This window comes from Lepidothrix coronata, unplaced genomic scaffold (assembly GCF_001604755.1).
Source record: "Lepidothrix coronata isolate B3197 unplaced genomic scaffold, Lepidothrix_coronata-1.0 Scaffold0, whole genome shotgun sequence".
Classification (NCBI taxonomy): domain Eukaryota; kingdom Metazoa; phylum Chordata; class Aves; order Passeriformes; family Pipridae; genus Lepidothrix; species Lepidothrix coronata.
Window position 1 is genome coordinate 5,421,023 of NW_016690180.1, and position 12,206 is coordinate 5,433,228.

Below are 12,206 nucleotides of genomic sequence, written 5' to 3' on the forward strand. Positions count from 1 at the left end.
ATTGGCACTGGTGGGGGTCTGCTCTACTCAGCTGAAAGAGGTATATGGGAAAAGAGGCTGCAGTAGGGAGTGTGTGTGTGATGTAAAACTATGGCTACAAGTGAAAGGGAAAAACACACTTAGAGAAATACAGGGTTTAAGAGGGCTAGGAAGTGAAATGCATCCACTTCAATTATTTTCCCATTCCCTGATAGGACAGGTGTATTAAATCCAAACTTAAGTAGTGTCTTACTCCTTAATTGATTTGTTTTGTTTGAGTTGTCTAAAGTCATTGTGACATACTGGTAACGTGGTATAAAATTCTAGTGACCTTACATAAAAAGGAGGGGGATAATTACTTTCTAGAAATAGTCTGATTAATGCTGCCTTTGTACAGCATTATTTATCCATCAAATTTTCAAAATAAAAATTATAGCATTATGTGCACTGGACATTATATTCAGAAATTGCCAGGTGTTGTCATACATGTTGCACAAGGCAAGTTGGTAGCAAAAAGACACAAAAGCACTTGAAGACATGGGAGTAACTAGGGGAAAAACGTTGTGGTATTCTTGTCAATAACTATATAAGCTCCAAAATTACAAAAGGGCCAAAAAAAAGTAGCAGATGTTCTAAAAAATGTTTTCATTCTTTTAGCATTGTTTTCTGATGATAGAAACAGGACTTATAGGCTGTTTTCCTTGTAAAAACATTTGGGGTTTTAGTACTTAATTTAGGAGTAATTCAAGCATCCTNTATGAATATATTCAAATTTAACCAGCTTTTTTATCACACCAGTGAGGATACAAATTAAAAGAAATATTTTTTTTTCCAGTTCATGACCTAAAGTATTTCCTCTTTGTGTGGAGACATGTTAAAAATAAAATCTCCAGACAAATAAGATCTCCAGTTTGACCTACTGTTTATGTTTGTGACGCATTCCTGAATTGTCCAAGGCAAATACCTTAAGGCAGAAATTATGGTTGCAAGTGCAGTCTTTGACCAGGCATCTTCTAATACCCAAGTTTTGACTTCAAAAGGGTAAAGGTAGGATTTCTGTATAATCCTATAAATGTAATTTATATTTTTGGATTCTAATTTGGAAGGTGAGAAGCTATCAGGGGGGAATAACGCGAAAGACTGCAAGCAAATAAAATACTGTGTTTTCGAAAAAACCCGAATGAATTGCTACTACTTTGCTGGCTTTAGATCATGTCACACTTCAGCAACAAAATCTCAGAATATACACAAAAGGGAGATACAAAAAAGATAAATAGGTTATAAAGCTCTTGGAAATTTATTAGATAATATCAAGGCTAAAACTGTATAAACATAAATTAATCTTAAAATAATATTGGTTCCATGTGTTGTGATGAATTTGCAACTCAAGATTAACCTTTTTTTATTTGTATGTGTTAAATTTTTGATATATTGCTTAGGCTTTCATGTATACACACTGATAGTGCCTTGGCAAAACAGAAGGGGATTATTGTCTTGTTAAGTACATTTTAAAAATAGAAATCATAGTTAAAATGTTAATTTTTTCATGTTGATGCGAGCAGCAACCAGAACTACAAAGTTAAGACTTCTAAATGGAATAGCTAAATTTCATGCTGATAATATTATTGTTTTACGGAAAGCAGTGTTTGCCTACAAAGCCAGAGCATTTTGTTAAGTCTGAATATCACTTTGAGTAATATTTTGCCGTGGCTTTATTACAGCAGATTCTTCTCCAGCATTCTCAATCTGCTACATGCAGAGCAAGTTTATACTATATTGGCAGGATGAATCCAACAAGTTGCTTGGAGAAAATTCCTGATTTATTTTTTTCTTCATGTAAAATGCTTCTTATCTTTCTAGTCTGATAAGAAGAAAAACAAAAACCAACCACAAAACAAGCAAACTAAAAAACCCCACCCGGCCATCACCTCTTCTTTTTTTGTGGTGTGGCAGTGAACTTCTGTTTTTTAAGTCAAGTGCAAATTTAGTTTTATTAGCCTTTACAGTGCTGTATTTCCAAGTAAAATCAATAGAAATAAAAACAGAGTTAGGGGACTAGGAGTCTAGTTTTGGTAGCAGCACTGGCACGCTCTGGATGTGTAAACCCGTTGTGGTCTTGCTCACCGTGGCAACATGGCCCCATGCCTCAAAGAAGGTCATGTCTACTTAGCAGACACTTAGTTGCTTCATTGGGCTTTCTGTACCCATGCAAATTAGATTAAATAAATATTCTGACATTTGCAAACTTCAGATGTCAATTTAACATCAATTAAAATGAAGATCCGTGGAGTTGCAATGAATCGTTTGGGGCATTGTGTTTTCAGTTTGAAAGAAAGTGAAACTTAATCCATTTCATTGATTTCCAAGTTATTTTGAGGTAATATTCTTTCAGGATCATTCTAAACTGAGTTCAAGTTCATCAGGAGGTCTTGCAAATTCATCAGCTTTTTCCGCAACCAAATGCAAAATATCAAGTTGTAATAAAAAATTAAATACAAAGTTTTTCTGAGTTTGACCTTTGTGTTGTAAGTTGTTCATTACTCTGTTATGGACTGACAGATTTCTATTTCTGCTTTTCTAAGATTTAGTTAGCTAACTTTTCACCTATGTCTTCACATAAAGAGCATGTGGTTTATATGACTGTCTTATCTTTACATATCCTTTAATTCTAGCAGGAATCATTTGATTCATGTTTTGCAATGTCTTTGAAGCAGTCTATAATAATCCTGCTAAGAGAATCTTAACTAGAGAAGTCGCTGCACAGCCTGAAAAACAATTTAGAGACTAACAAAGAACGGTTGATTTGGACACTTACATTGCCTACTTCTTGGGCACTATGATGTAATTATAATGTATTTGCTTCCATTTCTTTAGAAGGATTTATAAAAATATTATTTCAAGTGAGTTAATGGAACTTCCTATTTTCTTACTTACTATTGTGAAAATCCATAGAGGAACCAGTAGGGCTTTTTCATATTCCTGAATTTTGAGGCAGGCTAGTTGGCTAACTTTTGTGTTAACTCTCTATATGAAAGGGAAATAGAGGGAGGAACTCCTTAAGAGCATTATTTAGTCTGTCTAACTGAAAATCTTGCTTTGAGTTGTTCTTTTGAAGATCTTTGTCGCTGTTTTCTACAGGGTATAAAGAAATTAGCTGCAATAAGCTCAGTGTTTGAGGCTGTGATGTGAATACCCCTCATCCTTCTCTCTTTCCATTCAGAGGATCTAAGATGCTGTGTTTACTATTACGCTAACGTATCTCATATCAATCGAGAATTTCCAACCAAGACAGAAATCTCTGCTACAAATTGAAAAAACATAGTTACATTAATGAGTTCCACAAAGAAAAGTAGTTGCGATTATCTTCATCTGGAAAAATGGTTTCTTTGAAGTTCTTCTCTCCCATTTCCATCACATATCAACCTTCTTCATTTGTATTTGTACAATCATATTAACTAACCTGAGGTTAACATTTTGAGAAATGTTTATAATCAGTAGCTGTTTTAAAAGTATGTGTATCAAGGGGATGATCATGATGCATTTGTGCTAAAAAATTGTGCTTTTTTAAAAATTTACTTGCCATAATGGATGGATATTAAACACTAACATAAAATGTTTTCCCAGCTGTAAGTCAATACTCAGTAAACTGGTTACACAAAACAGTATTTTACAAAAAAACCCAAATATTCTGCTTATTATTCAATGTGCTTTCATGCCAAATCAAGAAATAGAGCTTTTATAATTTAAGCTTTTTTTTCAAGTATTGCCATTTCAGATTTATTAATTGTATGTTCCATATGAAACAGATTTACCAATTGTATTGTTCAATTCTGTTCAATAGGAAATAGCAGAAGATCAGGATCGTTCACGACTGGATTCAATGGTGCTGTTAATTATGAAACTGGACCAGCTTGACCAGGATATTGAAAATGCTCTCAGTGCAAGCTCTTCCCCATCCAGCACCCCAGTATATAAACGAAGGCATATACCTGTAAGCCAATTTGCTCAATTTCCTTATTATTCTGAGTAGAATCCTTTTTTACTTTTTTTCTTTCAGTCCTCACATTTATCAACTCTTTGGTTTCAGAACCCAAGCTCCTTTTGTAAAGAATTTGACTTGTATTTTTTTTGCATGTATATACATTTTGAAGGCAGTAATATTTGTATCCATTCTTTCTTTTGGCATCATTTCATAAATGAGAGCTTCAGAACTCCCAGATGAAACAAAGGGAGATCAACAAGATTCAGAAAATGTCTGGCTCTCTCATTATCACTTACTGCAAGTGCAGAGTCAGCACAGAGTGAGGATCACACCAGTCTCAGAACATTTGACATTAAATAGAACTGAAAGTAAATCTGAGCTCCAGGTCTTGCTTTTCTGCTAGTGGGAAACACACTTAGAAAATTCTCTGTCATTCAAAGTAAAATTCTGGGCAGAAACGTGCACTTTAATTATTTAAATGTGTTTCTTCTTTTTTATTTACTTAAATGGACAATTCTTTGCTGAGAGTAGTCTGAAAGGAGATGGGACAGCTCACAAGCATGACTGATGCATTCTCTTTTTTTCTGTAAAATGTTTACACACATAACTATGAAGAACATGAAATGGCTGACCCAAGGTGTTCTCCTGCAGGCTTCCTGTTAATTTCATCCACATGTGCTGCAGCTGCTTTTCAATTCAAGAAACCTGAGAAATACTGCCCCAAAATCTCTAACATTCAGGTCATTTGTTTTTGTTAGTGATATTTTCTTTAAAATAATGAGTTTTTCCTATTAAAGACAGACTTTGTTATTGCTAAGTGAGTGGTCTGTAGGTGAAAAAAAGCTGTATTCAAGTTTCAGTGGGTTTGATCAGGTGAAGATTTTAAAATATATCATTTTTAAAGGACATCACATAATTTCACTTTTAACAGTTACACATGTTCCCCATGGATACCAATGTTCTCACAGTATCTCCTTGAGCACTGATGACACAGAAAAGCTGAAATACACTGTTAATATCTGTTCTCTGTATCTCACCAATCTGTGCCAGCATTTTAGCTAATTTCTTACAGCAATAAAGTGAGTTGAGGCAATCTGTATAAATAATCCTGCACGATATTCAGAGCAAAGCAACCATTCAGAAAGACAGCTTGCATCAAACATCGTATATATGCTATCTATATACGCTAATTTTCTAGGGGTTTGTTGAGCCTTTGATTATTATGTATTAGAGGATCAACAGATCTGGTTTTCAGAGCATTTATGTATTGAGTTCAGGCTCGTACTGATTTTATAGTAACAAAGCATTTGAATGTGATATAAAAACATGGGTGACAGGGCAGGGAGCATGATTCTGTACTGTGGCAGCATAGTTCTGCTAAGCAGAAAATTCTAAGAGCAGCTGTAGCCAAACTGACTGCTACAGAGGCCTTTCTATGACACTTCTGCATTTCCCAGTGTTTCACATTGCAGAGGACTGACTGGCAGGAAATACCTGACTCAAATACATGGTCCTACCTAGAATGTAGCATTGTCTCTAACTTCTAACTGTTTTCAGAAAACCACACACTTGTGTACATGGTGTAGAGACACCTGTCTAATTGGCAGCTTTAGTTTGGCAGACCACAGACTTAACTGGAATTAATAAATCAAAAGGTGCTGTATCTTTTCAGTTCAGGAGCTCCTGAGAGGTCGCTGCCTCATATTTCACCTATTCTAGGAAACTGGCACTAGGAAACTGGGGCTTTGTCTGCACAGAGTTGTCTGGAGTTAATAGTTCAGGGGTTTTTTTGTGTACTCTGTAGCTGTATTCAAGCAGACTGCTCCTCAGCTAACAATCCTGACAGTGTATGGCTGGTTCTACACACAGCCAGGTCTTTGCCATACATGTGTCGCAATTTATCTGCAAGCAGTATAATCCCCTGCTCTCACTCTATGCAGTAAATAAAGCATGTACTATATTTTTACTTCCTCAACAATAAAACATACCATATATCTTCTTTTTATTCCCAAAAAGAGGAATGTAATCAGTATCATTAAAAGTAAGGGCATTTTAATCAAAAATAGCATTTGGCTGATAAGTGTCTGCTATTTCCAAAAAACTAGGGAGCTGTACCTCTGAATTGTATAAACTGCTGCATGGTGATGTCATTTCAGCTGTGTAATGGCTCACAGATGTTCGCTAGCTTGCAGTGCTGCAGAGACAGAAGGTGGGAGAACACAGGAAATACTGAACATCAGAGGAAAATGTCAAATTTCTGCAGCCCCAAACTGATTTTTCTTTCCTTGAATTCTAACATTTATGGGAATTATTGCTTTGATGTTAGCAGTGATTTATAATTTCAGAACAGCAGCTAATGCAAATCACCACATTGAAAAGGACAGCAAATGAATGTGTAGGTAATGGAAATGAATAAGGGGAATAACTCTTACACAGAGAATTAAGCATATGTATTTAAGTGAACTTGCCTAAATATTTCCATTATTTAGCAGAAGTAACTTTTTATTTCATATTCACATTTACTAAAGAGTCTTGCAATACATTTTTACAGGATGTCGAATCTGGTTCTGAAAGTGGAGTGGATGTTGCTTCAGTAAATCAGTCACAAACAAACTTATCTCCTAACATTCACACTTCTGACCTAGCATCTCCCTCTTCAGTAGCCAGCTCTGGAGCTATACCAAAGGCTGGGGTGAGTACAAAGGTTATATTTTTTTAACTTCTCTCATGATTACAGCTTGGAAGTGAAATTAAGAAATATTATACTATTCATTACTTGGATGATACAGCAGAATGTGTGTGACGCTAAGAAGAAAAGGACTAATAATGCAGGTTGTCTCAAAGTGCCATTTGAGTGGCAAACAATCCTAGAAGTTTCACATTTAAAAACCCACTATTAACAGCTGATGATTGTAATAAGCTGAGTTTTTACATGAGAAAATAAATTACAGGAGCTATTTCATTTAGGAAGGTAAGTTTTTTGGAAGTGGTATTGCTTGGAACGTTTCCTAAATCTCATGGAGGATGCAGCCAGAGAAAAAGATGGTTAAATTATGTGGCTTGATTTATGATGTCTGAACTCAGTCACCCTAGTCCTCTTGAAAGGTTAAACTGTTGTGTTCTGCAAGCAGAGCTATTACCCTACTGAAGGAAGAATGTCATTCTAAGGCAAAATTTGGCAAGTGGTTTCAGATGCTTATGATCGAGGGGAAGACTTAGAGCAAGCAGACGCTTTTCTGCAAGTCCCAGTGGCGAGGAAGGGCTGGCCTGAGAGCTCAGATATGGCAAGGAACCTCCTTGTAGACCCATTCCTAGATACATATATCTAGGCTTTGCCTACATATATCTTATTTTGCCTTTGTCCATCTTTTGAAGAATCTTTCTTCATAATGCTTCAGCCATCAGCATATGCCAAAAAGCTTGGATGTCCTAGAAACTCCTGGCATACTGTTTGTTCCCTCTTGCACTTGCCATTTCTACTGCCTCAAGAAGCACAGAAATCTAGACTCTTCTAAGCTTTGCCTACGCTGAAAAGTCTTAGCACAACTCCTGCTCCATCTGTTCACAAATTCAAATACTTCTGGTAACCAGACCAGCAGAAATTCTGGGATAAAATATTAAAATAAAAAGTGTGGTTAGCATAAATATATATGTTTAGAACAAGTCTATAAAAAGTAAAATAGAGGCCAACTGTCATTTACTGCACTGCAATAATAGCAAGTTAACTAATGCCTTTGATTGAGGCAGCAACAAAAGTTCTAATAAACATTTACATTTAGGATTGTTCACTTGTACAAAAATAAATTCCCTTGTAATTTATCATTGGTGCATAACTATAGCAAAACAGAGTGCTCTGCACTCTGTCACTGCATACAGTGCAGCACAAATTCTCAAATAAGTACATATGTTATGCCAGAAGGTGATATACCATTTTACCAGATCCTGAGAAGCACACAGACACTTGTTAAGGAGTTAAACATCCCTTTTAAATGTAGGTTTCTCTACTAACATTCAGGGAACTCTTAGGACCTGGCTTTGCAGAAGTGTGAGTCACTTCCTTTCACTTAGATATTATGTGTTAATTCACCTTCAGTAAGCATTTGTTTGACTTTTACTCTGACGAACATATCTGCAACTGTTGTTTTACTACTTAATTTTATAAACTTTTTATAAGTGAAGTTAAATTTTCTCCAAACTCAACTCTCTCCTAAAGTTTTGCAGGCTGCAGCTCCCCATGATCTACATGGGGATTTGGGGATAGGCTCTTTTAAGTATGTTCATACAAAGGTCATATTTTCATTTTTATAGTATGTTGGATAAGTACAAAAAAGTGGATAATTTTGCTGGAGTGTAGTTCTCCTACAAATTGGGGAAAACAAGATCCTCTCAGATGTTCTTTTTACTTCTTTTGCCTTGGGGCTTTCAGATTGTTTTGATTGTGCACCCTTCCGATCCACAAACTGAGCACAAACAGTGCTCTGTGTGCTGTGGCTTCAACTGTTCAAAACTTCATATGCCTCCCTACCTGCAGTGAAATTTTATTTGAAAGCATAAGTTTTCTTGCAATATGCTAGTAGAAAATAAGCTTTCATTCTTGCCCTGTGTATCTCTGCCTGTGTTCATCTGGTGTGCATGACCACATAGACTGCTGCTAGTTGCTTGATTGCAAACGTATATTAGTAGAAAAGTTTGCATATTCTTCCTGTCATGTTTAGCAGTGGAATCTACTCAGGATGAATTTTTCAAAATGGTATATTGAATGGCATGTCCTTGAAACACTGTCCAGGGCAGACTTCAGGGATGTCTGTGTACAGATGATTTCTATGTAGTGATCTCCTCTGAAAATCCTAAAAGCATGGTATTCAATCTGTAAGACAGGCTGTCCTCATAATTTTGGGGGGTTTGGGGGGATTTTTTTGTTGAGCTTTTGCTTTTCTTTATCTGTTTTTTTTTTTGTTGTTTGCTTGGTTGGTTTTTTTGTTTGTTTGTTTATTTTGTCAGACTAGCTGATATAGGAATAAATCTATTCTACGAAAACTCAACAAGCTACTTTTTAATGGTAATGGACTGTTTCAAAGATTTTACTCCCTTTTTAGAGTTTACAACTGCAGATCTTCAAGGATTCCAAATGCTTAGTCTCCAAGGACAACTTCTTTTGTTGCGTTTATTAATAGTATATAAACAGGAGTACAACGGCAATTAGTTATATTGTGGAGTGATATGTGGTATTTTTAAACAAACTATAGCAAACTACTGAATGCATCAAAATCAGACTGTAAAGATAAAACACAACATCATGTGCAGACCTGGGGAGTGGGAACAATAAGGCAGGGCAGGGAAACATGGGTTCAGATCTAGTCCCTGATAAAGAACTTGTAAATTATATTAACTACATAAGATATAGCTCACAAATAGGAAATCTATGTACAGACAAGCTGTGTCCATTCATGTTAATTCAGCTTTATATGGATTTAAACCAAACAATTTCAAACAATATCACAGTGTGCTGGAATATCCATAAGCAGAATTTGGTTTGATAATCCAAGTGGAGATGATTCAGTCACTGGTTTATGGAAAGCAGGAGATTTTAAATTTTCATGGGCAGATTTTATGAAATGTGAAAAAAAGAACTGTATTTAAAAATTCAGCATCAATTATAATTTTCTTTGTAAATTAATAATAGATATTATTTTAAATAAAATTTAGTGTATGTGTGTGTACTTTCACACACAAGTTATTTACATTTCATGAAAATCCATGTATGGATAGTCAAATCCATTCTTGTCAGTGTAAATGCCTGTGTACAGTACGTATCCATATATATAACCATACACATGCATGCACACACACAGAGAGAACTTCTTACTGAATACGGGCATGACAAAGAACAGGATTCTCACTGGAGCATTCTAGAAAGGCTTTTCTATGATTCTGCAGGGTGCAACATGAAAGTCTTTGATATGCCAATGTTCTTGGTATTTTAGGATTATGAGAAGCATACAACTGAATAGCCTTCACCCTAAATTTAGTATGTCACTTTTATATTTCATGGTCAGGGTAAAATAGCATCATATGATTAGTAGAGTGCTTGATCCACAAACTGTACATGTTTGGCAAGGTGCACTTATGGACAACCCTTGTGAAATAAGGATTCACATGACTGAACAGGCACATTTCTCACGTAATTTAGGATGGGATAATAAGAAATGTTTTTGGCACCCTTATATTGCTTATGTTTGCAGAGTAAAAAATGTTCATGCTTCTATCATTAACACATCTCTGTGTTCTGGGGTTTTGTTAATCAGTCTCCCAAATAGACAAAGATTTTAGTATATTAAGACTTTTTTATACAGTCTGGGTTTTTTTTTACCTTCCTCTATACAAAAAAATTGGCAAAAGGACAATAGCAACTAAGGCCTTAAAGTTGTAGCCAAATTTTTGTCCTTGAACATCTGCTCTGCAAAGCCTATTTATTTTCTGTTCAGGTGAAAGAAAAAAAAGCCATGACTATTTTCTACTGCTTTTCTTGGCAGTCTTGTCCCTCCTGCTTCAACAGTGTCCAATTTAGCCTTAACCACACTGTGCAAAGGTAATCAAGCATCTATTATCACCAAAATAGCTGGTACCTAGGAGAAGATTGTTTTTCAGATTAGCTATAATGACTCATTTAAGATACATTCAATTCTCAAGGTGGTTTAAGAACCAGTTATGCCTGAAAGTATAAAATTACCTAGTTTGGCTGAGCATTAGAATGGGCTTTAGGCATAGCTACTGGTATCAGTGAAGCCTTGGATGAGCTCAGGAGTCCACTTTCACAAATCTTGTTACTGTATGGGGACAGTTGTGTTATCTTAATGACAGATTTGCAAACTTTTCATTTGCTTGTACTAAAATAATTTAGCCTTTCACATATGCTTTTGATTCATATTATATTTTAAAATTTGATATTTTTAAAGAAAGCCAAATCATTTTGTGAAGAATGATTTTGAGACTTGTAGATTAAGAAGCAGAATTCAAGTTTCTTCCTATTTTGCTACACTGCTTTTTAATTAGGAAAGAAGCTAAAATTTATGAGAAGTACAAGGAAATATTTATTTCAGAATTAAATATTCACAAAGAAGAATTATTAGAATTATTTCAAGGGTTTGAACTGCTTACATTTTCTACTGCATTATCCTTTATAGTAAATTGAAAGAACTATGAAGTATGCAAACACATGCAGACTATGTCAGTGAATTTGTCCTGACAAATTTTTCACAATGGGTCAGCAATTTGAAAGGTTTGGTGATTTGATTTGAAAGATTTTGATGACTGAATCATACTTTTATGTTAAATTTTACTTTTTTATCTAAGTCCTCCTATCACTTTTCTAAATTTTGCTGCTATTATAGTGTTCCTTGAATTCTTATTTTACTCATTCAGGCAAAACTGGAAGTTATTCTAGTAAGCATCAGGGAGAAAGACTCTTACTATTAATTCAAATATTGTTCCTTTAAAACTGATAATTTTTATGAACACAAGATGAGAAAAGACTTCTCTAGACCTGATCAAGTAATATTGTCTTTCATATCTATGTTTAAAAGAAAGTGTTAGAAAACACGGCAAGACAATTAATCATGAAAGTATCTTTTCACACAATCATATACTCACTTGAATTCTATTAGCCTGTTATTTCACCCTACAGAAAGCAAATTACCATGAAGTTACATTTGCCAATCATGTATAAGAGAACAGCAGCATTATGCTGTATTTGTTACATGAACTTCTCAAAAATTTTCTTTGACTCTGGTTTGTTCCCCAAAGGAATGAGTAGTTTGTTTTAAGTACATCTTCCTATGTTAACCCCAAGTGTATTTATTTTTTCTCAAGTGAAATGGCAGAGCTTTTTGTTCTGTGAAATCTTTTAAGCACCATAAATCTTAAAGGTGAGCCTTTTTTTTTTTTTTATGAGAGTAATCCACTCCTACAATTTGAACCAAAACCACTGAATCCAGTCATTACACCTTTGACAGTGTCAAAGCAGAGGAAGAGTCTCTCTCTCACACTTTTTCTGTCCCTCAGTGTTGAATCCTCAGTTACCAACATAAATTCACAGTGCAATTTTATATGGCTGCAGCACAATCCAGGAAATGCATGTATTGGGCTGTCCATTTGTGGTTTCAAGTTCAATCCCAACAAAATGTTTGGAATCTAAATAAATATTCAGCTTGTGAAGTGCTAAGCATGAACACTTCTGAGTTTTTCC

The 12,206-nt window shown here is 35.1% G+C and overlaps 1 protein-coding gene across 3 annotated transcripts in view; it reads left to right on the plus strand.

The window, feature by feature from the left end:
- The window catches only part of DLC1 (DLC1 Rho GTPase activating protein), a 227,662-nt gene that overhangs the window by 50,147 nt on the left and 165,309 nt on the right, over nt 1-12,206 (plus strand). For all 3 annotated transcript variants that reach the window (XM_017837460.1, XM_017837386.1, XM_017837545.1), the window contains exons 3-4: nt 3,821-3,970; nt 6,513-6,653. In XM_017837460.1, the coding sequence (XP_017692949.1) occupies nt 3,821-3,970; nt 6,513-6,653 (291 nt within the window). The remainder of the gene's footprint in view (nt 1-3,820; nt 3,971-6,512; nt 6,654-12,206) is intronic.